The following is a 27,031-nucleotide window of genomic DNA, read 5'->3' on the forward strand; positions in this document are numbered from 1 at the left end:
GGTCTGTATGTCTATATGCACCTACGTGGGCCGTGTGTGTGGGGAAGTACCACATATCCAACCTTGTTTAGACTGGAAAGAGCTTAAGGTCAAGCTATGTTGTTTAGAGGATAGGTAACATCATGGATGTGTGTGTTTGGATTACCTACCCGTGAAATACTTACTAAGTTTTTTTTATACTCATTCATATTACTTTTTTTAAGAGTGTTCGTTGGGTCGGGTTGGGACATTTTTTTTAAACCCAACCCATTTTTAGGTTGAGTTGGTTTGAGTTGTTTGACCCGAAGCCTTCAGAAAATGTATTCTCTAGTTTCGAACCGTTTAAGTGGGATGATAAAATGAAGTAAGAGACCTCCTTTTTTATAGCGGAGGCCAACATCTCACTTCTCAACTAAAGCTACGTGGGACAATTTCCTTTTTTTTTTTTTTTTTCCTTCTAATTTTTGTGTTATTACATCATATACATTCTAAAATAAAATTTTGTTCTCGAGAGTAGTTTAATCTTGAAATTACTTAGGTATTTCTTCCTCGTCTCTTTCTTCGGCTTGATGGTTTTGTAAAGACCATTTTCCTATCACAAAAGTCCTTCACTTCTCGAGCTAAAATTCTTATTGGTCTTTTCTCGTAACTTAGGTCACTGTTTATCTATAAGGGCTCGTAATCTACGATATGAGTCAGGTCATCCAAGTATTTGCGAAGCATGGATATGTCATACATGTTATATACTACAAAGAGCGACTTACATGAGCTATCCCTCTACCAACTCGGTGGTAAATTTTACTCAAGGTTTTAAAACGCATCTGCTAGGAAGAGGTTTTCACACCTTTATAAAAGGTGTTTCGTTCTCCTCCCCAACCAATGTGAGATATCACAATCCACCCCTTTTCGGGGCCCAGCGTCTTTGTTGGCACTCGTTCCCTTCTCCCATCAATGTGGGACCCTCAATTCACTCCCCTCTGAAGTCCAGCATTCTTGCTGGCACACCGCCTTGTGCCCACCCCCCTTCGGGACTCAGCCTCCTTGTTGGCACATCGTCCCTCTCCAGTCGGGACTTAGCCTCCTCGTTGGCACATCGTCTCTCCTTAACCGATATGGGATATTAAAATTCACCCCTTTTTGGAGCCAAGGATCTTTGTTGGCACTCATTCCCTTCTCCAATCAATATGGGAGCCCCAATCCACCCCCTTCAAAGTCCATCGTCCTTCCTAGCACACCGCCTCGTGTCCACCCCCCTTCAGGGCTCAGGCTTCTTGCTGGCACACCATTCAATGTTTGTCTCTAATACCATTTGTAACAGTCCAAGCCCACCACTAGCAAATATTGTCCTCAAAGTTTTTAAAACATGTTTGTTAGGAAGAACTTTCCACACCCGGATAAAGAATACTTGGGTCTCCTCCCCAACCGACGTGGAATCTCACATTAAATAAACTATATATACTCGGTGAGTTGAAAAACTAGATCGGGGGAGAGAGTGTGATGCCCGAAGTACCAAACTTTATTCTGGGTTCATCAACGACTGAGAATGTGTAGGGAATAACATTCAGACATGCAAAACAAAAGCCCCCAAAAGTGTGTGTTCTCTGAAATGGTATCCAATGCAGCACCTAAGTCCCATGTCCCAGAAAAGACACACAAACTTGAAATGACACTCTGCTCCAAATCACCAACGGCGCCAAACATATTGGGGCCATCTAATCACCCATCACTCAATTTTATGCCATCTTAGACCTAAAATAGCGCTCGTACCGTTCAAGAAATGTTATACTTCAATCACGATAAATGGTATAAATTATATTTGAGATTAAAACGTTAACTTGATCGTGGTTTAATTGATTAGGACCCTTATCATCAATTAACGGGTAAAAAAATTGAGATTAAGTACTCACTACTGTAGTTTGAGCCTAAGTTTCGTTAATTCCATAGTTTTTTATCATTTATTTTTCGACTCATTTATGGTTAAAATATATGTTTTTTAATGTGGAAAAGATTTAAGTCTCTAACCTCTCGATCCAAAGTACGTGTTTTACAATAATTGAGTTGTAATTATGTTGACATGATGAAAATATCATTTTGATTCTTGTATTTTAAGGTTGTTTTTTTTTTCTTTTTTGTAATTTTTATGTTTTTAGTAACTTTTATAATAGTAAGTAGTGTCTTTTTCACTATCTGGCTCGAATTTTTACATATGTAGTAACTTTTTGTAATAGTAATTAGTGTCTTATTCACCATCTTGATTTAGAATTTTACGTTTTTAGTAACTTTTGTTGTTAGGTGAACACGAGTCTTCACAATGGTATGATATTGTTCACCTTGAGCATAAGCTCTCATGGCTTTGCTCTTGACTTTCACAAAAAGCCTCATACCAATAGAGAGAGTATTTTTTGTTTATAAATCCATGATGAGCTGATGTGAGACTTTCATCCAACACCTCCCCTCAAACGAAGTACGCCTCCCCTTATAATCGAGTTTCGACTTCTTTTCTTTTAGAGTCCTTTGTTCGACATTTGAACTTTTCTTTTAGAGTCCTTTGTTCGACATTTGAAGATTCTATTGACATAACGCTCCAAGCCCACCGCTAGCAGATATTGTCCTCTTTAAACTTTTCCTTTCGGGCTTCCCTTCAAGACTTTAAAATGCGTCTACTAGGGGAAGATTTCCATACCTTATAAAGGGTTTTTCGTTCTCCTCCCCAACTAATGTGGGACTCTCACATTCCACCCTCCTTCGAGGCCCAACGTCCTTACTGTTCGAGGCCCAACGTCCTTACTGTTCGAGGCCCAACGTTCTTAGTAACTTTTGTAATAGTAATTAGCATCTTATTCACCATTCCCGCATGTATTTTTATGTTTTTAGTAACTTTTATAATAATAGAAGACAAACCCAATTCAAATTTTGATGTACTTGGTTACTTTTGATAGGACGAGAATCCTAAGAACGTGGATTCCTACATGTTGTCCAAAATAAAAGGAATAAAAAAGGGTGATTTGTTCTACTCCTCAATCAATGTGGGACATCACAATCTACTCCCCTTCGGGGCCAGCGTTCTCGGTGGCACTCTTTCCTTCCTCCAATCGATGTGGGACCGCCCCCAAATCCACCCCCTTTGGGGACGCATCCACTCCCTTTGGGGCCCAGCGTCCTTACTGGCACGCTGCCTTGTATCTGGGACCGCCCCCAAATCCACCTCCCCTTTGGGGCCCAGCGTCCTTACTGGCACATTGCCTTGTATCTGGGACCGCCCCCAAATCCACCCCCCTTTGGCACTCTTTCCTTCCTCCAATCGATGTGGGACCGCCCCCAAATCCACCCCCTTTGGGGACGCATCCACCCCCTTTGGGGCCCAGCGTCCTTACTGGCACGCTGCCTTGTATCTGGGACCGCCCAAATCCACCCCCCTTTGGGGCCCAGCGTCCTTATTGGCACATTGCCTTGTATCTGGGACCGCCCCCAAATCCACCCCCCTTTGGGGCTCAGCGTCCTTACTGGCACATTGCCTTGTATCTACCCCCTTCGGGGAAGAGCGCCCTTTGGGGCCCAGCGTCCTTATTGGCACATTGCCTTGTATCTGGGACCGCCCCCAAATCCACCCCCCTTTGGGGCTCAGCGTCCTTACTGGCACATTGCCTTGTATCTACCCCCTTCGGGGAAGAGCGCCCTTTGGGGCCCAGCGTCCTTATTGGCACATTGCCTTGTATCTGGGACCGCCCCCAAATCCACCCCCCTTTGGGGCTCAGCGTCCTTACTGGCACATTGCCTTGTATCTACCCCCTTCGGGGAAGAGCGCCCTTTGGGGCCCAGCGTCCTTATTGGCACATTGCCTTGTATCTGGGACCGCCCCCAAATCCACCCCCCTTTGGGGCTCAGCGTCCTTACTGGCACATTGCCTTGTATCTACCCCCTTCGGGGAAGAGCGCCCTTTGGGGCCCAGCGTCCTTATTGGCACATTGCCTTGTATCTGGGACCGCCCCCAAATCCACCCCCCTTTGGGGCTCAGCGTCCTTACTGGCACATTGCCTTGTATCTACCCCCTTCGGGGAAGAGCGAATATCTGGGACTGCCCCCAAATCCACCCCCTTTGGGGCCCAGCGTCCTTACTGGCACATTGCCTTGTATCTACCCCTTCGGGGAAGAGCGAAGGTTGACACATTATCCGGTGACTGGCTCTGATACCATTTGTAACGACCCAGATACACCGCTAGCAGATATTGTCCTCTTTGGGCTTTTCCTTTCAGGCTCGCCCTCAAGGCTTTAAAACGCGTCTGCTAGAGGAACGTTTCCACACCCTTATAAATGATGATTTGTTCTCCTCCCCAACCAATGTGGGACATCACACATCACATGGACATCACATGGGACATCACATGATAAGCACAAACAATGCTGAATTTTACGAAGCTAAAGATCCTTCTAGTATCATTGCAAACTTTCACAAAGGAAGCTAACTTATCGAATTGATTCCATCCAAGAGCTTGTTAGAAGATGAATAACTCTTAGATCGAACTTGAAATCTATGATGATCACTCTTAGATACCAAGACGACTCATAACAGAATTAGCTTGATCATGACTAATCCAATAAATCGATTTTAACATAAAACCTAAATCAAAGTTTGAACGAAACATAACACCCATAAGGCTTCAAACACGAGGTTTTTGTATTCCAAAATGATTTCAAAAATGAATATTACATGCCTTTGAATAAACCAAAAAAATAATTCAAACATAACTAACTACAAAAAAAGCTATTAAATACAAACGGAAGAAAATAAGACTAACATAAATAGTCTTAAAATGGTAGTTCAACTACAGACAACAAGTCTTCAAATCAAATTGTGATATTTATTGTTCCTCGTTCTTTTCTTGAATTGAGACTTTTTAAAACATTTTTTAAAATTTATAGATCAAACAAACATAAATTTAAAAATTGACTAAAATTGTAATTTAAGCAAATTATAATCGTTATTATATCATATCATTGCATCAAATCACGTCATTAGTTTAATGAATGCGCTGTGCAAGCACGTAAATGAAAAAAAAGTTAGGAGTGTTTATGAGTTGAATTGGACAGGATTAAAATATTTATTTATTTATTTTAAATTAAGATATATAACTCAATTTTTAAAAATTATTACTAAAAGAAAATGGTAATTTCATTTATTTTATAATTCAACCCAAACGGTACAGATTGGATTGGGTTGATCGAGTAAATTCAAGAGTACAAAACACGTAAAACATAATTTCTAACCATTTTGTGAATTTCGAGAATTATAAAACTAAAGATCAAACGGGTAATTTACCAGTCTCTTTAGAATATTTATAAATACCGAGAAAATTTCGTGGGATTTCACCCTTTCAAGGCCCAGTGTTCTCACTAATGTTCATTTCTTCAATCGATGTGGGACCCCCCTGCTAAATCTACCTCTTTTGGGGCTAGCGTCCTTACTGGCACATCGCCTCGTGTCTACCTCCTTCGGGGAATAGTCTCCTCGCTAGTACATTACTCTCGTGTCTACCTCCTTCGTGGCTCTAATACTCCTCTCTAACTAACGTGCGATCGTGGGATCTCACCCTTTCAAGGCCTAGTGCTCTCACTGACACTCGTTCATTTCTTCAATTCATGTGGGACCCCCCACTAAATCCATCCCTTTTGGGGCCAGTGTCCTTAATAGCACATCGTCTCGTGTCTACTTCCTTCGGGGAATAGCCTCCTCGCTAGTACATTACCCGGTGTCTAGCTCTGATACCATTTGTAACAGCCCAAGTCTACCATGAGCGGATATTGTTTTCTTTGGGCTTTCCCTTTCGAGATTCCCCTTAAAGCTTTAAAACGCGTATGGTAGGAAAATGTTTCCGCACCCTTATAAATGCGTTTCTTGTCAAGAGCGTGGGACCGTAGGATCTCAACTCTATATAAAATAAAACATAAAAAAAATAAAAATTACACAAAAAAAAAAAAAAACCTATAAATAGCAATTCTCTCTCCTCTCTCTTTCTCTCTCTCTAAAATTCAAAACTCAATTCTGACATTTTCTCTCAACCCCATGTCTCAATTTCACAAATCCGATCACCAAAAGGTAAAAGAACCACCAAAGCCACCGGAGGAAGGTGATCGGAGCAAGGAGGAAGACGGCGGCGGAGAAGCAGTGGATTGTGGTGGAGAGAGCTGCCGAACTCCGACATCTCTCCAACATCGAATTCCCACCGCACGAAGCTACCCGACGACGCCGAGAAAGCGGAAGGTTGCGAGCAAGAGGAAATTTTCAGATCAAAGCTTCTTCGAGGTCGCCGGACGGGGAGAGGTAGAATCCTTGTTTGCCTTATTTTACAGGGTCTCTTCTACCAAAAGAAGATTTACAAATATATAAAACCCTAATTAGGGTTTGTATAATTACGCGTATACACCAAGTTTGATCTATAAATCCGAAGCGTAATTTCAAAAAAATTTAATAAATTTTTAATTTTGTATCCAATACGATTACATTTGAATCACTACACGATCCTTATAAAAAAAAACCCGAACATATTTTAATGTTCGAGGGGGGACGGTTGGTGTAGATTTATTTGTTGTTGGATGTTTTTGTTTGGTTTGTACAAGGTTATGTGGTCATGTTTTGTGTCTTGTTTGGGGATATCATTTGCAAACCAAATAAATATAGGAAGAAACAGACAACATAATATAGTACTCATGTGTTCATTTTCTTAGGATTCTTGTTTTGTGTTCATAAATATGACAACTTTTCTCAAAAATCATGTTAAATTACTATTTACTTTTATTTTTCTCAAATTTTAAAATATGGGTTTTTTTTTCTTGTACGATATTGTTTGGATCTGATAATTCTACGTAGGAGTGTTCATATAATTTGAGAACCGACGAGCTCGGACTATCCAACCCAACGTGTCTGGGTTAGATTTTTGGTTTGCATTTGGTTGGATTTTTTAGCAACTGAAAAGTCGGACCAGTTCCGAGTCAACCCAATCAACTCGAAAATAGGGTTACAATCCAACCAAACCTAATACTTTTAAGATTATTATGAACATTAAGAATACCCGTGTTTGCAATCGATGTTAGTGATGCGTTAAAATGTTTGATATTTGAATTTTTATTAGATTTTAGTTATTAACGTAATATATATTATAGATAAGTAAGATTTTTTAAAAAGAATAACCCGACAATCCAATCCGTAAATAGAGGATTAGGTTTTGAACTCTGTTCGGGTTACTCGAGTTACTATATGTATGTATATATATATATATATATATATATATATATATATATGCATAATTGTTGGTTGATTTTAATTTGGATAATAATTCAATTTTATTGCAATATTGTAGATGGGTCACATGGGTGTAAAACATAGTAGAGCAAGGGCCTATTGAGCTATTGCTTAATTTTTCCCTGAAAACTATATAAATTATTTTCATATTCATAATTGTAATTCAATGCAATTGGTGGATTATTAAAATTTGCATCTAGTCCCATAAATGACCTCTCGGTTTCGAAACGTTCCTCTTAGAAACGTCAAATGGTTGGGGACGGGAAGCCTTTTATGTAACGACTCTATTCCTATCAAAATAGGGCAAGGTTGAATTTATAGTAATTTTCTACACACGATCCACGTACGCGTATATGAACCCACCAGATAAGCTCATATACATATCCTTAGACTTGACTACGGGCTAGAGAATGACGTTCCTATGAGACATGTATGTATATACCGGACATATCTATCATGGTTTACATTAAGTCGGAGTCACAAAATATCCTTGGAACTAGCTTGATTCCGCTTCTCGAAACTCAACTCCAGGTTCCATAGTATCGTATTTAGAATATCGTCATGAAAAATTTACTCACCTAATAACTTTAACGAACCTGAAACTTGGTTTTAATTATTATAAGTTCGCCAAATAGCGGCAGTACTGACCTCAAACGCTCCCAATAACGTAAAAAAACGATGACAATACCCTTTTCGGGTATATGAAAGATAGTAAGAAAATTTGATTAATAGAGAAAGAAGAAGAAACAAAAAATAAATCAGACTTCAAATGGAAGAAAGAATTATTGTTTTACTTCGAGTTACAAATCTTCGGGATTATGCAGCTAAGAACAAACTCGGATCATATCTCAAAGATCCACTTTGCATTTTGTATTATCAAAAGGTGTTGAACCATTGATCTTAAGTCTGACTCGATCACAATAGATCTCTAGCGACCGACGTTTCGATGCCCATTTCTCGACAATGTAACTGATAGAAACAGAGCGAGACAAAAATGAGATGGAAGCTAAATTTGATGGGATACTGATATGTTATATATCTATCTTAAAAGTCAAATGTTTATACCTGACATGAGCTGAGAAGTGAAGTTCGGGATTCAACCCATCTGATAGCATCAAATCTTTCATTTGCCCGAAAGGGTAAATGAAGTTGACTTCGACGGTGGGGTTCAAGAAGGTTTGGTTTCCGGGCGGTTGCGTGAACGTAGGGATCGTGGTGGTAAACGTCTGACCCATATCATCAAGTGTCATCTTCATAGAATCCATATGAATGGAGGCTCTTTTGTTAGGGTTATAGCTTTTGATAGTGAAAGATATGGAGGCATTGAGCTTTCTATCAGTTAAGCTATGGGGTGTTACATGGCCATTTTCCAATATAAGATTTGGGGTTTTGGGGAAGACAACAAGCCAACAAATGACAATAGCAAGACCGACAAGGAACATGACAGCCAACAAGCTTCGTCCTATGATTCTCATGAGCTTGGTGCGTTTTGCTGTCCCATGTTGATGTCCATAGGAGCTTGGTTTTGGTGCCTCAATGATGGAGGTTGTTGATGATGATGCTTCTCCTTGTGTATTGCTCCTCATGTTCTTCAACAAATGTTGTGTTTTTTTGTTGGGTTTGATTTGTTGTGTCGTGTATATGTGGATAAGAAATGTGTTTGTTTTGGCTTTCTTGATGAGGGAGTAGAGGAATATATGCTCACCATGTGCATTTGGGTTTTGAGTTTACTTGTAGTCCAAGTTGATACACTTGTAGTTCAAGATTTGGGTTGTCTCCCGGACGTCGATAACGCTACAATCAAGTCCCGTTGTAACCAGCTCAGTTCTCTAACCACAATTTGTCACGTGCCAAACTCTTCTTTCTTTCTTTTTGAATACTTTTTTATTTTTTCTACTATCTACCGGAGTGGACGGAAATCTCAACCTAGGGGTATAATGGTAATTTTACTATAACATACATACAATACTCTCCGGTTCTTTAACCTATAATGTCCTTAAATATTACTCTTGAATCAAATCTCACACGACAAGAGGAAAAAACGAGTTTCTAGGGTTTTTTTCGTTCAAACTCGGGATTGGGAAGAACTGAATCTATAAAACACATGAACTTTAATTTGAGAAACGATTTATTTATTATTTTTAGGGCTCACACGGTAAAAAAGGAAACTAGTATTATCAAATGGTACATGGCAAGAGATTGTTTTGTACATGTGTACATGTCTCGAAGTGGGTACTAAAGACCATTTTCTATCATTGTCCAAGTCCACCTAGTAGATATGGTCCGTTTTAGCTTGTTATGTATCATCGTCAGCCGTACTGTTTTAAAATGCGTCTGCTAGGGAGAGGTTTCCACACTCTTATAAGGAATGTTTGTGTAAGTCAGGCTAAGAGATATTGTCCTTTAGCCCCATTACGTACCGTTGTCAAATACTAGAGAGAGGTTTCCACACTCTTATAGGGAATGTTTTGTTCCCACTCCAATCGACGTGGAATTTCACAATCCATCCCTTTGGGAGCCAACATCCTCGTTGGTACACCGCCCGGTGTCTGACTCTAATACTATTTGTAATAGCCAAACCTCACCGCTAACAAATATTGTCTACTTTAACCCATTACATATAATCGTCAATCTTACGATTTTATAACGCATAATTACGTACAAGTAATCTCTGATCATTGCTACGATCTTACTTTCTCGAAAACTATCAAATAATTCAACACATTCCTCTTTATGAAACAACATTTCACAAATCTCAACAAGTTCTTAATAGGTATAAGATACCAATTTCAATATCTCAAGCAATGTAAAGTATTTCTAAATTCAGAAGGGTATCATAGAATTTGAAAAATTCATACCAATTTCAAAACAAAAATCTCAAGACCTCGATCAAAGGTTGAAGCTATTTTCGATCTTCAACCTTTACGATCACTCGAGCATCATATAGAAAGATTCAAACAAATCAATCTGGTCGAGAGGTGATAAACAAAAGGTTTACGTCTAAATTAAATTTCTCGACCAATTACTAAACAAAACATTTTCTAATTATTTTTGTCTTTTTTTTTTAAAAGCCAAAATGTCACAATATTACAAAATTTCCCTTTTTTTAAGAAAAATTAATTCATCCATTTGAATTTTACTTTATTTCCATTTTATTTCAATTTTATCCATTAATAAAAATATATTTAAATTTTATATTTTATCTAAAAAAATACTTTTAAATTTTTAAAAGTTTTAATATTATATTTTTTTTATAAAGATAAATTTTAAAATTTATGGGTAATTTGATGTATTTTTTATTTTTTTTTTAAAGTTTAAGAGTATTATTATTAAAACTTTTGAAACTTTAAAAGTATTTTTAAGATAAATAGAATTAAAAACTAGCCATAAAGAAAATTAAAAACTATACTATAAACGAACAATCATTTCTTTAAAACACGAGACAATCAATTAGAAACGTCATCAAATTATTTATTCTTCGAGGATGTCCTCAACATCGAGAAATATATATCTAAGTGTATGTGCGACCGTTCAGACAATGAATCAAGACAAAAGGTTTAAGCATGTTTGTTACGAAAATGTTTCCACAGTTTTATAACAAATGTTTCATTCTCCTCTCGTCTCGATCTCTCAATACGGTAACAACTTAAGCCCACCTCTAATGTTTCGTTCTCCTCTCCAATCAATGTCAGATCTCTCAATACGGTAACAACGTTATCTCAATTAATGTCAGATCTCTCAATACGGTAACAACTTAAGCGCACCTCTAACAGGTATGTTTTTCGTTCTCCTCTTTAATTGATGTCGGATCCCTCAATACCGTTCCACTTTGACCCGTTACGTATTGCCGTCAGCTTCACAATTTTAAAACGTGTCTGGGAAGGAGTTTTCACGTCTTTATTTATATAAAAAAAAATCATTCACTGCGCCACTCTGATCTAATAATATATTATGTGAACCTATAAGTTATGGGCCCACCACGCTTCTTTCGACTACATTGTTACATATTAAAGTTCATGGACTAAAGTATTATAGAACTAAATTGTTGCAAACTAAAATTTATAGACTAAATTGTTATTTCATATAAGTTTAAGGACGAAAAGTGTTTTTAACTTTTAATTAATTTTCATAATTTTTTTTAGAAAGCACATCCGTTAGAGAGGGGAACGAAGCATTTCTCATAAAAGTGTGAAAAATTTTCTCAAATAGACGCGTTTTAAAATCGTGAGGTTGACGACAATACGTAATAGGTTAAATCGAACAATGTCTGTTACACAATTTATTTATTATTAAATCGAACAAAATTTTGAGATTAAATTTCAATTAAAAATAAATTGAGATATATTTTATACAATTTATTTATTATTAAATGAATATATTGATTTATTTTAATTATAAAATGAAAATAAAAATATTTATATAAAATGCAAAAAAAAAAAATATTAGGAATATCTTGGGCATTTAAGTAAATTTTTACAGATGGTATTATGGTAATTTTACCATTTATCTTCGTTGAGTTAGGGCTGAAAATCACCATACCCACAGCGTAAGAGCAAAAGAATAGCACGCAGGCGCTGGAACGGAGAAGAAAACTGGAAGATCAGTGGCGTGGGTGGCTTCGGTGAAGAAGCAGGGCTGTGTAGGTCTCGGTTTAGCGGGCTGAATCGTGACGCCGTGAGTCTCAGTGTAGAGGACTGTGACTCGCCGCCGTGTGTCTCAGCTCAGCAGCGGTTTGAGCGTCGTTGTGGGTGTCAGTTTCTTATGCTTGGAAGCTTTTGATAACGATTACAGGGGCAGCCAGATATGGGTCCTTTTTAAGATGAAATCGACGGTAACGTTGATGTTAACAATCGGTGGAGATTGTGGTTAGCTTTCAGGGGAGTCTGATTCTCAGTTTGTGTGGGTTAATTGCTTCATTGTATCTCTGTATTAACGACTTGATGCTCTTACACTGTAAGTGGAGCCTGCTGTCTGCTAGGAATGTTCTGCATTACTCGTACACTGTAAGTGGTACCTCTAAATTTCTTCCGTTCTTGTTTGTTTGTGTAATATTGCTCCGGAAATCGATTGTTTTGCTGTGAACTGTGTTTGTTACCAATTAGATTGGAAGAAGAATTCTGTTGTATATCTAAGTTCTGAAGTTGATAGATGTGTAAGAATGTCCAAATTAGAGTTCATGGCAGTAGTTTGTAGATGTTCTTGATAGGTGGAATCCAGATTATTTCTCAAAGTCTCTTCTAGGTCTTGATTATTGGACTTTTTGATATAGTAACCTTAGCCAGTTGGGTCTCCGAACCCTCATAACTCTCATGGATATTCTAACCCCTAGATAACGAATGCGAAAACTCCCAAATCGAGCTGATTTCATTTCAAATTATTGATACCACTTGTCACAATTACGGGACAGTGATTGTGCGATACTTGTTCTATCCTAGCGAACAAGTTAGTTGTCGGCCTTGTCACGTTTGAGAAAAATGTTATGGAAAACGTGAGCAAAAAAATATGTTGAAAGCAATGTTATAAGCTAAAAGTGATTAAACAACCACAACGGCTTAGATAGCATATAACCCGTGTAGGAAGACACTCTTGGGAATTCGATCTAGCAACCTTATCGAAGAATAAGACCTTGAGATCTAAACTATCCTAGAACCTCAAAACAATGAGGAAACACCTCAAGGGAAAGTTGATCAAATATCTCAGCAAAAGAAACTTCTTTTGAGATTTTAATTACTCCACAAGGAAGATCGATCATGTCAAGCTTGAATGATTCTAAGCATGCAACCTAATCTACCTACAATTGCAAAAAAACTTAGCATTCCCTTAAAAGATAGCAGAAATTCTCTTTTTACTACATTTTTCAAGTCCAATTTACAAAACAACATACATGACTTCATATAACCTCAAAATAAAACCCTTGACTTTTCATGTAACGGCCCAAACCCACCGCTAGCAGATATTGTCCTCTTTGGGCTTTTCCTTTCGGGCTTCCCCTCAAGGCTTTAAAACGCGTGCTAGGGAAAGGTTTCCACACCCTTATAAAGGGTGTTTCGTTTTCCTCCTCAACCAATGTGGGATCTCACAATCCACCCCCTTTAGGGCCCAGCGTCCTCGCTAGCATTTGTTCCTTTCTTCAATCGATGTGGGACCCCCATCAAATCCACCCTCCTTCGGGCCCAGAGTCCTTACTGGCACACCGCCTCGTGTCTACCCCTTCAAGGAACAGCCTCCTCGCTGGCACATCGTCTGGTGTCTGGCTCTGATACCATTTGTAACAGCCCAAGCCCATCGCTAGCAGATATTGTCCTCTTTAGGCTTTCCCTTTCGGGTTTCCCCTCAAGGTTTTAAAACGCGTATGCTAGGGAGAGGTTTTCACACCCTTATAAAGGGTGTTTTGTTCTCCTTCCCAACCAATGTGGGATCTCACCTTCCTTGAGGCATTTCAAGAGTTCTAACCTTCCTACTTTATGATCATAATTAGCCACTATATAAATAAAAAGATTTAAAATACATTAATGAAACACCATAACTTTATAACTCTAGATCATCATCCACCCAAAATTTGTAACCATACAAGAAAAGATGAATATTTTTTTACATCTTCCTTGAAGTTCATATTGCAGGATTGAGATCTTATTTCATATCACTTTTGAATCCTTTTTAATCTGTCATTGGCAGGCTTTGATATGGATCATGTTTTCTGAGCTTATATAACCAATCTTTCTTCAGTAACTTAATTTACTAAAATTTTGTTCGTGCACATCAATTATCGAAAACCCGGCTTTGAATGCTCAATAGTCATTTAACAATTCATCAATATCATTTATCTTTCTGAGCTTAAACTTTGTTAAAAACTACATCTTACCCACCTTGACATACACATGACTTATGCTTCGAATTTTGTCTTTGCATGTCTAATACAGAATAGCATTACATCCATCCCAGTTGGTAACCCTCAAAACTGGCTGCTTTATGCCATCAGACGCTTTGGCCATCAGCCATCTACTACCAATATCTCTCCTGATGAAGAGAAGGTGAAGGATGAAGTCTTAAATCAGAATACTGTGACAAGGGAAAATGCCTCGATGTGTAGCCACGAAACCTTCGACGTTTGCATCGATAAGATGTGTAGATCAGACAATCTTACAGCTGCTGCTCAACTACTTAAATCATTATGTGATAGGAAAATATCTCTTAGCTCCTCCAAGGCATATGATATGGTTTTGCTTGCAGCAAGTGAAAGAGGAGACACTACCCTTTTATGTCAAGTATTTAAAGATTCCCTTGTTTCCCGTAAACCGTTGAGTTCGACCTCGTACATGAATTTTGCCAAGGCCTTTGCCAGGACAGATGATAGTAGCAAGCTACTGGAATATGTCAAAGAAATAATCGAGATGACGTTTCCAAACTTCCTGGTCATAAACAGAATAATCTTCGCCTTCTCCGAATGTAGGGAGATTGATAAAGCCCTTCAGATATTTAATCAGATGAAGCTTCTGTCATATAGACCAGATTTGTACACATATAACATCATTTTGGATGCGCTAGGTCGTGCAGGTCGAATGGATGAAATTCTTCATATGTTTGTTTCCATGAAAGAAGATGGCATCGCCCCGGATATTGTGTCGTATAATACATTAATAAATAGCTTAAGGAAGGTGGGTAGACTAGATATGTGCTTGATTTACTTCAGGGAAATGGTTGCAATGAGAATTGAACCTGATTTGCTTACTTATACTGCTTTGATAGAGAGTTTTGGTCGATCTGGAAACGTCGAGGAAGCTTTGACACTCCTCAGGGAGATGAAGCTTAAGCATATCCGACCTTCGAGCTATATCTACAAGTCTCTCATTAGTAATTCAATGAAGATTGGGAAGGTGGAGTTGGCTATGAACCTTCTCAAGGAGATGAAATTAAGTTACTCAAAACTTGCTGGTCCAAAGGATTTCAAACGAAAAAGAAGTTAACCAATTACGAGGCTTTTCATGGTGACTTTCAGGCTGATAAACCTGTGGATGCCTTTAATCTTCAAACTGAGATTTTCCAGAATTACTGCTGTCTGTAGGTAATATTTGTACCCATTTATCTACCTCTTTGATGTCTGACATGAAATACAAAGATTAGTTACAGTGATCAGTTGAATTTTACTATTTCTAGTATGTATGCTTCAGAGGGACAGAGTTCGGAATTCAAATCTATATCCATAAATACCATATCTTGACTCGAGCCAACTCAATAAGGAAAACACGACATAAAGAAAGCTCGGAATCTGTTTTATTTATCTGGGTAAAGCTGCTTCTCTCCTTCCCCTCGTAACCTCGGTAAAGCTGCTTGTTTGCTCTTGAACCTTTGACTCTTTTCCCTGACTTGATTTCACGAGATAAAGCAGTTGAGGATTGCAACGTATTTGATCTGGAATTGAGGACGAAGACGAAGATGAAGAATTGATCGATAACTTGAAACTTATTTGCGAGGACGGGTTTGTTGGTTTGAGAGAATTGTACAGAGAATGGGTATGAAGAAACAGTTTCCTTTGAGTGAACAGAAAATCGTTTATATGCAACTTATTGAGCAAACTTGTGGGGATGGAAACCTCAGATCCAGGTTTGGTTGAACAAATTTTACTGTTTAAAAGCCCCTCATGGTTCAGATCTTTCACAGTAGGTTCTCATCAGACATTGAATATGTTTTTTNTTTTTTTTTTTTTTTTTTTTTTTTTTTTTTTTTTTTTTTTTTTTTTTTTTTTTTTTTTTTTTTTTTTTTTTTATAGTGGGTGCATAATTCAACCTCTGTCACGGGTTGGGACATAATATCGGCACACTTGTGTTGTCTTGTAATATCTTCAAAAATTTCATTTCAAAGGAAGAGGCCTGAAACACTCGTCTCGTAACGCTCGACCACACTTTGACACATGTATGTGTCATGGAGCTTGTTTAGGTCATAGGGTCCAAGAGTGGTGGAGAACTAACACCATGCCTCCAATCTTTCTCGAGTAGACATTATTTTGGCAAGCGGTCGTACGACCTTATGCATTGTCCGTTGATTATTCAATTGACACCAAATTTGTTGAGTTTTCATCTTTCCTATAAACGAACTTAACTCTAGAATCGCATGATACATTTAGTCAAAATTTGTAACAAATTAATCCTATCGTAAAGATTTTTAGAAAAAATAAATGTTTGATTTTTACTATTTCATGATAAGACCAACTTGTTATTAAATATCGCTAATAAATACAAATCAAAGTGGCGCAGCGGAAGCGTGGTGGGCCCATAACCCACAGGTCCTAGGATCGAAACCTGGCTCTGATAATAAAGCTCAAACGAGCACTAATACGTATATATAGGTCCCAAGATCAAACCTTGGCTCTCATAGTGTAAGAGTGGCTACTATCAAATGCCTAATTTGAATATTGTCTTTGATGATGCACGTGAAGAACTTGATACCCTTACTTAGAGGTTGGTGTTCCTTCTTTTTGACGTGTGCCACATTTGTCACATTTGTTCTCAGAGATGTTTATAATCTCGAGCCTTGGATCCATTTCATGGCTCTCGTGATTACTTATAATTCTAAAAAGATGTTTATGTTTTATGTTGATATCAACATCTAAAACTTTAGTCTTACATTATGAGAATTGATCATCCATTTGTTAGTCATCGGAAAAAATTTGAAAAATAGTCGATGACCAGACATACATATACGTATATATATTCATCTATATATACATATATACATACATATACATATATACATTCATACAAATATATTAATATTAGTAAGATTTAGAAGATTCTAGAAATTTGAAAGAAAGAATTGAAAGGAATCCAATTTTGTTATTAATATCTATAACCGTTAGAGCGTATCAACGGATAACTTCTAAATCCCAAGGCGGGAATTTTGTTTGAAATTTGAAATTCAAACGGGGGGCATCTCCGCAAATTCAAAATAATTTCTTAATTTTCATTTTGGCCCCCTCAACTTTCCATATTTGCGCCGTTTCCCAAATTCAAAACGCTATTTTAACCCCTACTTCTCACGTTCGTCCATCTTCTTCTTCTTCTTCTTCTTCGTCGCTCTTCCAAGGTCTGCGATTTTTCATCTCCCAACTCTCTCTACGTTTTTCTTTCGATTTTGAATCTCTTTCTCTGATCTTGTTCGGATTTCTTCAGATTGAACAAGCGCTTGTGATCTTTCTGTCACAAATCCGGTGCGATGGGTCAGATCCAGTACTCTGAGAAATACTTTGATGATATCTATGAGTACAGGTCTGTAACTTCTCTTCCTCGTCTGANGCTTTTTTTTTTTTTTTTTTTATGCTGTGATTTTCTCCATCGGCATGGTTTGATTTTCATGGTTTTTGTTGATGGATGTTTTAGGCATGTCGTGCTTACTCCTGATGTGGCGAAACTTCTGCCCAAGAATCGCCTTCTTTCTGAGGTAAGTAATTTCACGATTCTCCTGTGTGGAATTGAAATTGGATGTTCATGATTTTACTGTATCAAATTTTCTTGTGTTTAAATCCTGTTCCGCTAATCGGAAATGTAAATAAATTGAAAGAGCGATTTCTTACATCGTACTGTGAACCCTAGCGGTTTCCAACACTGGGAATCATAGATTGTGGCTGATTGATTGTGTGATAGAATCTGGATGCCTTGAATTCATTGTAATTCGATTAAGTGATGATGAACAGAATGAATGGCGAGCGATTGGGGTTCAGCAGAGCCGTGGATGGGTGCATTATGCAATTCACCGCCCAGAGCCGCACATAATGCTGTTCAGGAGGCCACTCAACTATCAACAGCAGCAAGAGAATCAAGCTCAGCAGCAGATTCTGGCGAAGTGATAGGTTTATTATCTTTATTCTCTAGAAACACTATATTTTGTCTAGAACACTAATGGAATCTCTCCCTACAAATCAAAAGAAGAAAAAAATCAGGAAGCTCTGTGGCCCAGTGAGATCTCTGTCATAGTCATAAGCCCTCATTGATCTTGAATTTGTGGTTTTATATTGCTTTGGTATAAAAATATGGTTTTATCCTCTTCTGTTCTTCATGCCTGGCATCAATTACTTCTGATTTTATTGTTGAGATTCTCCTTAATGGATTATCCAATGTTATTTTCAACATTACTTGTAGGGCACAAGTATTGGAAAGAAAAATCCTGAGGATGTGAACAGAATATCACTGGTATAATCATCAATTTATTCATATATGACCGACCCTTTTAATTTATTTTCATAGTCTTAATTGGTTGTTTATTAATTTAAATATTTTTATGAATGTTCTACAATGTTCATAGTTTTTCTGCTTTTTTGTGTAAACATTTATCTTAGTGATGATCCTTTTCCTGTAAAATTGATATCTAAAGGTGTGTAATATTTTTCAATCCATTTGATTATTGTTTTGATTTAATCTCATTTGGACCATTTTATTTATATTGTCATATTCATTAAATTTGAAATAACAAAATTCTATATTTTTCATTACAAAGGAAAAGATGGATTATTTTGTGAAAGAATTTTTGAGTCTATTAAAAGTGAGATTTGTAGTTGTGAAACTATCTATATTAGACGAACAGGACTCTTCATAATGGTATGATATCGTTCACTTTGAGCATAAGTTTTCATGAATGTCTCGTATCACTAGAGAGAGTATTCTTTGATTATAAACCCATAATCATTCCCTAAATCAGTCGATGTGAGACTTTCATCATCCAACACCTCCCCTCGAACAAAGTACGTTTTCCTTTAATCGAGGCTCAACTCGGCTTAACTCCTTTCTTTTTTGAGTCTTAGTCATTTTTTTACCCTCTCGACTCCTTTTCTTAGTAATTTTTTTACTTTCTTGACTCTTTTTTCTTTTCTTTTTGGAGTCTTAGTCATTTTTTTACCCTCTTGACTCCTTTTTCGTTTCTTTTTGGAGTCTTAGTCATTTTTTTACCCTCTCGACTCCTTTTTCTTTTTGAAGTCTTAGTCACTTTAGTCACTTTTTTTACTATGCAGGAGGCTTGACTCCTTTTCTTTTGAAATTCTTTGTTCAACATTTGAGAATTTACCAATCTATTAACATGCTTAAATTTTGGGCTATGGTATGAAATTCGTCGAATCTACAATTTAGACAATTTATCGATATTTCTACGAAATTGAGATCTCAACATTAATGTTGATATTAAGATTCTGAACCTTGATTTTAATATCTAATAATAACCCTTTTAATTCTATTATTGTTAGAATTAGTTTGTAAGAAATTAAATAAACTATATGCTTAGTAACTTAGGTAAACTTCCATAACTTCATTAATCAATCTAACCTCATTTTCCTTCCAAAATAAACGACTAAATTGCAACAATTTCAAATTTTTGGAGCTAATTAAATGGAAATTAACATATCATTTAATCTAATTTTGTTGCGAAGTATTCAACTATGCATCTTTCGTGTAACTATACCCAAGTAAAAATGCATCTTTCTTCAGCCTCTGTGCTAATCAATCTCAGCATGAACATAGTCAATGAACACAAAATTCTTTTGAAGTTCAAAGAGAGCGTAAGCCAAACCGGCGCTTGCGAGTGCAAGAGCGGCGAGAAGAATACGCATCTGCAAAGCAGAAGGGATACCGGCTGTGGCTGCAAACACTACAGTTGCTCCAATTAGCAGCTTTTGCAGTGTCTGAAATGTTTTATAAGCTCCTCTACATGATGAACAATGGAGTGTGTGTTGCTCAAATCTGTCCAGCATCTGTATTCCAAATATATATTAAGTGAGATAAATCAACCCATAAAACTATAATTTCACCAACCCACACTTTTGCTTTCATTGCCTAAACGTGAGATCTCAAGTCGGTTGAAGAAGAGAATGAAACAAGGGTGTGAAAACATCTCACACGTTTCAAAAACTTGGAGGGGAAGCCGAAAGGGAAAGCCCAAAGAGGACAATATCTATTGACGGTGGGCTTGGACCGTTACAAATGTATTAGAGATACACACCGGACAATGTGTAGCAAGGAGGCTGAGCCCCGAAGGGGGGTGGACACGAGGCAGTATACCAGCAAGTATGCTGAGCCCCGAAAGGGATGGATTGGGGGTTCCCACATCGATTGGAGAAGGGAACGAGTGCCAACGAGGATACAGGCCCCGAAGGGAGATGGATTGTGAGATCCTACATCGGTTGGGGAGGAGAACGAAACATTCTTTATAAGGAGATCCTACATCGGTTGGGGAGGAGAACGAAACATTCTTTATAAGGGGGTGGAAACTTCTACCTAGTAGATGCCTTTTAAAAACCTAAAGGGGAGCCCGAAAGGAAAGCTCCAAAAAGGACAATGTCTACAAGCAGTGGACTTGGGCCGTTACAAATGGTATCAAAGCCACACACCGGGCTATGTGCCAGCGAGGAGGCTGAGCCCCGAAGGGGGTGGACACGAGGCAGTGTGCCAACAAAGACCCTGGCCCTGAAGGGGGGTGGATTCTGAGATCCACCCGAAAGAAAAAGTCCAAAAAAGACAATATCTGCTAGCGGTGGGTTTAGGCCATTACACTAAATCAACTAAACCACATCCTTGGGTTTTTTAATTAGTTTGGTCTGAGTTGAATCCATGTTTGGTTTACGAGTTTCCTTATCCCAGCTTCTTGTATTGATCAGAAGATTCATGCATATAATTTTATAACAACAATCCAGATGCAGGTAAATTTTCTATACCTGACGTTTAGATAGAACTGTTGATGGCAGAGGCTGCTGGTTGCTAGCCCCAAACCATTCAGGTTGGCCCTTTCCGTGCCGCCTCAGCCAATTTCGGAACGCCAGTACCAAACGATCAGCTTGCGTTGGCGTAAATGTTATTTTAGTGTATTCTTTATTTACATCTGTGGAACCTTCCATTGACAAAAATATCTTCTCCTGACCCTGAAGAACAATCATGTCTCCATCATATACCTTATTTGACGTCCAATGCTCGTGCCACCGAGGAACCAACTAATACGAAAGCGAAAATAGTAAGTCAAACACAGTGATCTCGCATATTATAACACATTGCATGATCAACAACAATAGAGATAATGAGCACTGCTTACCTGCCACCACGCAGGACCAGGCATCGAAAACTGGAAGAAGTTTCGAGCACTGCATACAATAGAACGAGTTTTTCCAGGACCCATTGGCACATTGAAGGAGCAAATCCATATTACCCATTTTTGATCACCGAGTACAGGAAGCTTCGTGTCGATCTCAACTCTGAAGAGAAGAAAAGTTTACATTAGTGTTGTTCTTTTTTTCTTAAGCTCATTCATCATATTCTCTTCTCTAAGCATCTCTATAGATTCCTCTGCCTCACACCTTCCCTAAAGTTCAATCAACTAGCATCAAAGAAGCACGGATACGAATGTGGGAAGGATTTGTATTCTTAAAAACGAGTGATATCTATTTTGCTCTCAAAATTTATTCAAAGTCAAGTGTTCGATGCTTATCTAACAAATGTTGGACCTTCAATGTACCACTAGTGTACAACACCACATCCGTTGCACTAACGAGTGTCGTGTCAGACATAGACACACTAGCCAAACTAAAGTGTCATTCTCAATAAACTATCAGCCATTATGCTAAGCTACCCACTAATGTTTTGCTCATTGCATGAGGTTCCTGATCATCATACTTGCATAAGCACAAATATTGGTATATAATATCAGAGAATACGCAAAGGATGGTTCCAACAATCTTAAGCTATGCATTATTGAAATGAGAATGCAGGATGAAAATGAGTGAATTTCTTACTTGTTGATATAGTAACAAGGAGCAACAAACTTGGCACTGATCCTTGGGTTCCCCTTATTTGCACCAGAAAATCCCCACGGACCATTAGAATCCAACTTGAAAGGTAAAGGTTTTGCTCGATCCCGCCTCCCTGTAACCTGTGAAGATGTTTTTTTCAGGCATTGAGATTTTCAACAAAAGAAAAAGTATGATTGTAACCACTCAAGCCCACTGCCGGCAGATATTGTCCTCTTTGGATTTTCCCTTTCGAGCTTCTCTTCAGGGTTTTTAAAACACGTCTACTAAGGAGAGGTTTCCACACCCTTTAAATGTTTCATTCTCCTCCCCAACCGATGTGGGATCTCACAATCTATCCCCCTTGGGAGTCCAGCATCCTCGCTGGCACACCACCCGATGTCTGGCTCTAATACCATTTGTAATCGCTCAAGTCCAGCGCTAAAAGATATTGTCCTCTTTGGGCTTTCCCTTTCAGGCTTCCTCTCAAAGTTTTTAAAATGTGTCTGCTAGGAAGAGGTTTCCACACCTTTATAAATGTTTCGTTCCCCTCTCCAACCAATGTGGGATCTCATAGTGATTTTTCCGACCAAATTTTCTAGTATAGTTGTACTATGATCAGAATTTTCCTATGAAATATTCTTGTTTCGATCTTTTCTAAAGCATGGTAAATATTTAACAGCACTAGCCAGGTAGCATCGAAGTTTTTCGGTTCTTGATACGTAATATGTTTTGCTTCACTGAAGCATCCCCCAGGTCTAGAAGGAACAGAAATACACAAACAAGCATAATAATTCAATCTATAACGAAATCATTGATGGAAAATTCAAGTTTAATTGAAACAAGATCCCTCACTTTAGCCCTCTCTTACCTTGTGATGAGCAAAATCAATGTGGGAAGGATCCGAGACGTTCTCCATTAGTGTATCATAACCATAGAATAGATCCCGCTGAATCGTAACCGATGAGAACTCAGGCTTATAAAAGTCATCAGGGAGCCTAGACAATTACAGTGATAACGAAGGATTGATCAATCATGGTGAAACATTATCATTGTAAAAACTACTAATCAAGACGTATACACAAAAAGAACTGCAAATCCCGAATTGAATACCTTGGAGGTGTGGTGGCATTGGCTCTTTCCCAACCATTCTCATCTGGCCAAACGAAAAGAAGGCCTTGAGACACCAGAGTAGGGAACCTTGTAGCACACGCTCTAGGCGACTGATGAGCCCGAGATTCCGGGCCTTCTGCTGATGCCTGAGGGATCTTAACACAAGATCCACAACCATCAAAGGACCATCCATGGTATGAACACTGCAAATTGCCATCTTCATCTATACGCCCTTCCTAAAAAATAAACATCAACGTGTCGAAGTAAGCAAGATTTCATCATACTAACTATCTTCTGTTCATCAGACTAAACTATCTTCTGTTTATTCAAGGAAAATTTGCAAAAAAATCAAAACTCTGTGCATAAAATTCTTTAGTTCTTCCCATTTTATCAAGAACAGCAGCTTCACAAAGCTAAAAAATGGAAGAACAAGTCAGGAAGCTTACAGACAAAGGAGCAAGGCGATGAGGGCACTTATCATCAAAAGCAACCCACTCGCTTCTTGATTTATCAAACCAAAGAACAATATCTCTTCCCAGAAGCTGAAACGGTGTTGGCAAAGCAGGGTCCAAATCTTCAATCAGGGAAACAGGGTACCAATTATCCCTCCATGAAAACGGCGAAGACGAGCTCTCATTGCCCGATTCATCCACTTCCACTTCATCCAAATTCTCCGCTTCAGATTTCTCGGAATCCGCCGTCGATGGCGGCGTTGGAGGCGCAGCCACACGAACAGGCCGGATAGCCGACGCCCTAATGTGCGATTTTCTCGACAGAAAATTAGGGTTCCGATCCGAAACAATTAAAGACGGAACTATTCTGAGAGATTCCACATGATTTAACGAAGATGTAATAAGAGTAGCAGAAACAGCAGCAGATGTAGCGATCGAAAGAGCCATTAAAGAAAAACAATCGACACAGAGAATCAAATTCGTAACAAATCTGGATCAAATAAGAACAGGTTGCGTACACGTTTGGAGATGAAATTTCCAGGACTCTCATCTAGAAACAAAACGAAGCTTCTTTGGGAGCAAACGCAATCGGAGGGAGAGGATTGGAGGGGTTTCAAACAGGGTTTTGGCGATGGATGAATCATGTCCACAGATTTAGAGAAGCGTTTAAAAAGTGGAGAAATGAGAATTGATGGAGAAAGATCAGCGTGTAGCGATGATGGTGGGACAGGAAATTTGAGATTTCTCATGAGAGAATGTGGAAATTGTTGATACGATTGAGGAAAAAACAGATTTGTTGTGGAGATTGTTTGGATTTTTGTTGATCATCCAATGCATTTCACGACTAAGCAACATCAAGTCTTTGGAGCTTAATTGGTATGGCTGCAATGTCAAAATTAATCGATTAAAGTCAAAGGAACAATCTTGACCACGTTGTTCTAGTCAACTAGAGATATTATATTGATAAAATTAAATGCTACTATGATAATTAACAAATCAAAAAGGGGAAGAGAGAGAGAGAATGTCACAAAATACATTAAAAATTATATATAACTAATCATTTTTTCGATTTCATTGGACGATATCTAGAGATGTCTTGTCTCATGCTTTCCTGTCTCTGTCCCCGTAAAATTTCAAATTTTCTTTTGGTAGGATTGGAGAAAGTATTCGCAGGCAGGTATTAACTTGCTACCACGTCTTTCGTTGTTGTCAAATAATGGTCAACTAGTTTCGAAGACTATAACTATTTTTTTTTAACTAACCCGAGTCTAAACTTCAAGGACTATAAGTGTATTTTGCCTAGTTTTTATGAAAAATTACTTCGTATAAAGATAATTACGTAAGGGTGAATACATGAAAAACTTCATATATCATCAAAGCAAGTTATCTCCTCTTTCAGAGAGCACCCATCAAAAGGTGCACGATGCAACAAAAACACGAAGTTATGGTGCGGAAAATTCTTCATTGCTACTTCTCGTAGGAGTCTGGGCTAAGTCTTAATCCCAGTGTGGCTGATCATCGTCTCGATAAGTATTGTCTCACCAACTAGCTAATTAGATGTGAGCCCCTCCTTGGGCAGATTCCTCCTTTTGCTCCTCAACATACAAGGTATTAGTCGATCGTTTCCAGCAATTGTTCCTCTCCCAAAGACAAGTTCTTACGCATTACTGACACTGAAAACACCATTTTTTGTCCGACTTGTACTAGGTTAGGTGATTGGCAATTGCAGTGGAGGGCTAATTGGAGTCAGAGACATATGGTCAATAAAATAGTTGAACTTGCATGCTATATAGCCAAGGGGATAAAACTGGTTCAGGTGAAGCATCAGCCGTATCCACTACTGTTCTTGGTATGTAGCATGAGTGGACGAGGATTTAACAAACCCAACAACTTTGCTCAACAAATGGTTAATTCCCCTCCCTAAGATTGCTCAAACTGGCATGATGCTCCAAAATGGCCATGTGACCCAGCTTAACTTGTGGATCGATGGGGCTCTGGTCATTGTTTGAAGGCAGGAGTGCAACAATTCCTCACCGCCAATCAAGATTTATGCCTATGCCTATGGGTTTGACACCCATATCACCAAATGGAAGATATGCCGAACACAGTGTGCAGTGGTTTGTTTGGGTGAATCCTAAAGGCATCATAGAACAATCTTGCAAGTCTATGGAGTAACATAGAGTTTCAACTAACAAAACAGATGGCCAATCGACAAGTTGTTCAATCACTTGCACATTCATGTAAGGAAATCTAAGAGCAAATGATTCACACTGGAGTATGAACTAAGAAGATCAAAGACAAACTAAGCTGATTGTAGGCTGGACCAAAGTTTCAAGTTGAGAAACCAACAATTAAGACAGGTATGAGGCATATTGATCAGGATCGTGGCAGTCTATGCACTACAAGACTATACTAGTATACCATCAAGGCGATGAATCTGTTCAACTTGATCATAGAAACATAATGAACCGTAGAATATGAGTTGCAATAAGATTTAATGTCAGGTACAAACTCGTGAAGTAGAAATTAGGTCAAGTCTATGGAGATCCAGAATACAATCTAAACAATGTGGCCAGAATCAAGCAAGTCACAAACGAAATCACGTTATATAAATCGATTCTCGTTCACTAAACTAAAAAGTATGCAACAAAAGGATGCGAAATCAACAATTTCGAAGAGTCGTGCCGCTTTTAACACGAGAAAACCCTAATATTCATCAGTCTAAGAGCTAGTAAATTTGGTAACAGCCTTAGTACCCTCGGAGACGGCGTGTTTGGCCAACTCACCGGGAAGAACAAGGCGCACGGCCGTTTGGATCTCCCGAGAGGTAATGGTCGGCTTCTTGTTGTAGCGAGCGAGTTTAGAGGATTCCTGAGCGAGTTTCTCAAAAATGTCGTTGATGAAACTGTTCATAATCCCCATGGCCTTGCTGGAGATTCCGATATCAGGATGAACTTGCTTGAGAACCTTAAAGATGTAGATCTTGTAAGTCTCGATACTCTTCTTGGCCTTCTTCTTCTTCTTGTCAGAGGCGTCTTTGGGAAGCTTCTTCTCGGCTCTCGGCTTCTTCTCCGCCGGAGCCTTCTCGGCCTTCTTCTCCTCCGCCGCTGGCTTCTTCTCGGCAGGCTTCTTCTCAGCCTTGGGCGCCATTGCTAAGCTACTGAAGAATTTGGAGACTACTAAGAGACGGAATCCTTCAGAACGCAAATAGTGAGTTCTGTAGATCTGGTCGAGGGACTTGATATTTATTGATGGAAACGGCGCGATATGATTGGTTGAATTGTTTTGACGCGGATCAATGACGTGGACGGTTGAGATCAGGGGAGGCGTTATCGAGGTTCGATGAATTTCGTTGCCGTGAAATTTTTTCAAGGACTTAGTTTTAGCGGGCTCGGTTTCGCGGGTCCTTTTATTATTTATTTAAATAATTTTTATAAA

The 27,031-nt window shown here is 38.5% G+C and overlaps 5 protein-coding genes across 8 annotated transcripts; 2 read left to right on the forward strand and 3 right to left on the reverse strand.

Annotated features, from left to right (window-relative positions):
• Nucleotides 1-7,862: 7,862 nt before the first annotated feature.
• LOC111783397 (uncharacterized protein At1g08160-like) lies at nucleotides 7,863-8,882 on the reverse strand. The gene is made up of 2 exons (XM_023664323.1): nucleotides 8,342-8,882; nucleotides 7,863-8,245 (listed from the first exon to the last, which is right to left on the reverse strand). Exons 1-2 carry the CDS (start codon nucleotides 8,860-8,862, stop codon nucleotides 8,125-8,127), a joined length of 642 nt encoding a protein of 213 aa, XP_023520091.1. The 5' UTR covers nucleotides 8,863-8,882; the 3' UTR covers nucleotides 7,863-8,124.
• Nucleotides 8,883-11,813: 2,931 nt separating this feature from the next.
• On the forward strand, nucleotides 11,814-15,986 carry LOC111782454 (pentatricopeptide repeat-containing protein At1g11900). Of its 3 annotated transcripts, none has more exons than XR_002813114.1 (3): nucleotides 11,814-12,279; nucleotides 14,197-15,338; nucleotides 15,431-15,986. XR_002813114.1 is itself a non-coding variant. In XM_023663202.1 (2 exons), exons 1-2 carry the CDS (start codon nucleotides 12,217-12,219, stop codon nucleotides 15,238-15,240), a joined length of 1,107 nt encoding a protein of 368 aa, XP_023518970.1. In that variant the 5' UTR covers nucleotides 11,814-12,216; the 3' UTR covers nucleotides 15,241-15,486. The 3 variants fall into 3 exon arrangements, 1 of the variants encoding a protein (XP_023518970.1); XR_002813113.1 differs by having other exon boundaries at nucleotides 15,445-15,986; XM_023663202.1 differs by having other exon boundaries at nucleotides 14,197-15,486.
• Nucleotides 15,987-17,270: 1,284 nt separating this feature from the next.
• On the forward strand, nucleotides 17,271-18,360 carry LOC111783239 (cyclin-dependent kinases regulatory subunit 1-like). Of its 2 annotated transcripts, XM_023664149.1 has the most exons (4): nucleotides 17,271-17,356; nucleotides 17,443-17,538; nucleotides 17,650-17,710; nucleotides 17,964-18,360. In XM_023664149.1, exons 2-4 carry the CDS (start codon nucleotides 17,486-17,488, stop codon nucleotides 18,114-18,116), a joined length of 267 nt encoding a protein of 88 aa, XP_023519917.1. In that variant the 5' UTR covers nucleotides 17,271-17,356; nucleotides 17,443-17,485; the 3' UTR covers nucleotides 18,117-18,360. The 2 variants fall into 2 exon arrangements, with proteins under 2 accessions (XP_023519917.1, XP_023519916.1); XM_023664148.1 differs by having other exon boundaries at nucleotides 17,349-17,538.
• A 1,267-nt stretch (nucleotides 18,361-19,627) lies between these two features.
• Nucleotides 19,628-24,389, reverse strand: LOC111782848 (pheophorbide a oxygenase, chloroplastic). Its single transcript, XM_023663667.1, has 7 exons — nucleotides 23,588-24,389; nucleotides 23,142-23,377; nucleotides 22,900-23,026; nucleotides 22,035-22,171; nucleotides 21,338-21,497; nucleotides 20,967-21,239; nucleotides 19,628-20,006 (listed from the first exon to the last, which is right to left on the reverse strand). Exons 1-7 carry the CDS (start codon nucleotides 24,038-24,040, stop codon nucleotides 19,752-19,754), a joined length of 1,641 nt encoding a protein of 546 aa, XP_023519435.1. The 5' UTR covers nucleotides 24,041-24,389; the 3' UTR covers nucleotides 19,628-19,751.
• Nucleotides 24,390-26,057: 1,668 nt separating this feature from the next.
• Nucleotides 26,058-26,806, reverse strand: LOC111782849 (histone H2B.7-like). Its single transcript, XM_023663668.1, has one exon. It carries the CDS (start codon nucleotides 26,741-26,743, stop codon nucleotides 26,315-26,317), a length of 429 nt encoding a protein of 142 aa, XP_023519436.1. The 5' UTR covers nucleotides 26,744-26,806; the 3' UTR covers nucleotides 26,058-26,314.
• Nucleotides 26,807-27,031: the final 225 nt, after the last annotated feature.

The sequence above is a fragment of the Cucurbita pepo genome, chromosome LG20 (genome assembly GCF_002806865.2).
Source record: "Cucurbita pepo subsp. pepo cultivar mu-cu-16 chromosome LG20, ASM280686v2, whole genome shotgun sequence".
Lineage (NCBI taxonomy): Eukaryota > Viridiplantae > Streptophyta > Magnoliopsida > Cucurbitales > Cucurbitaceae > Cucurbita > Cucurbita pepo.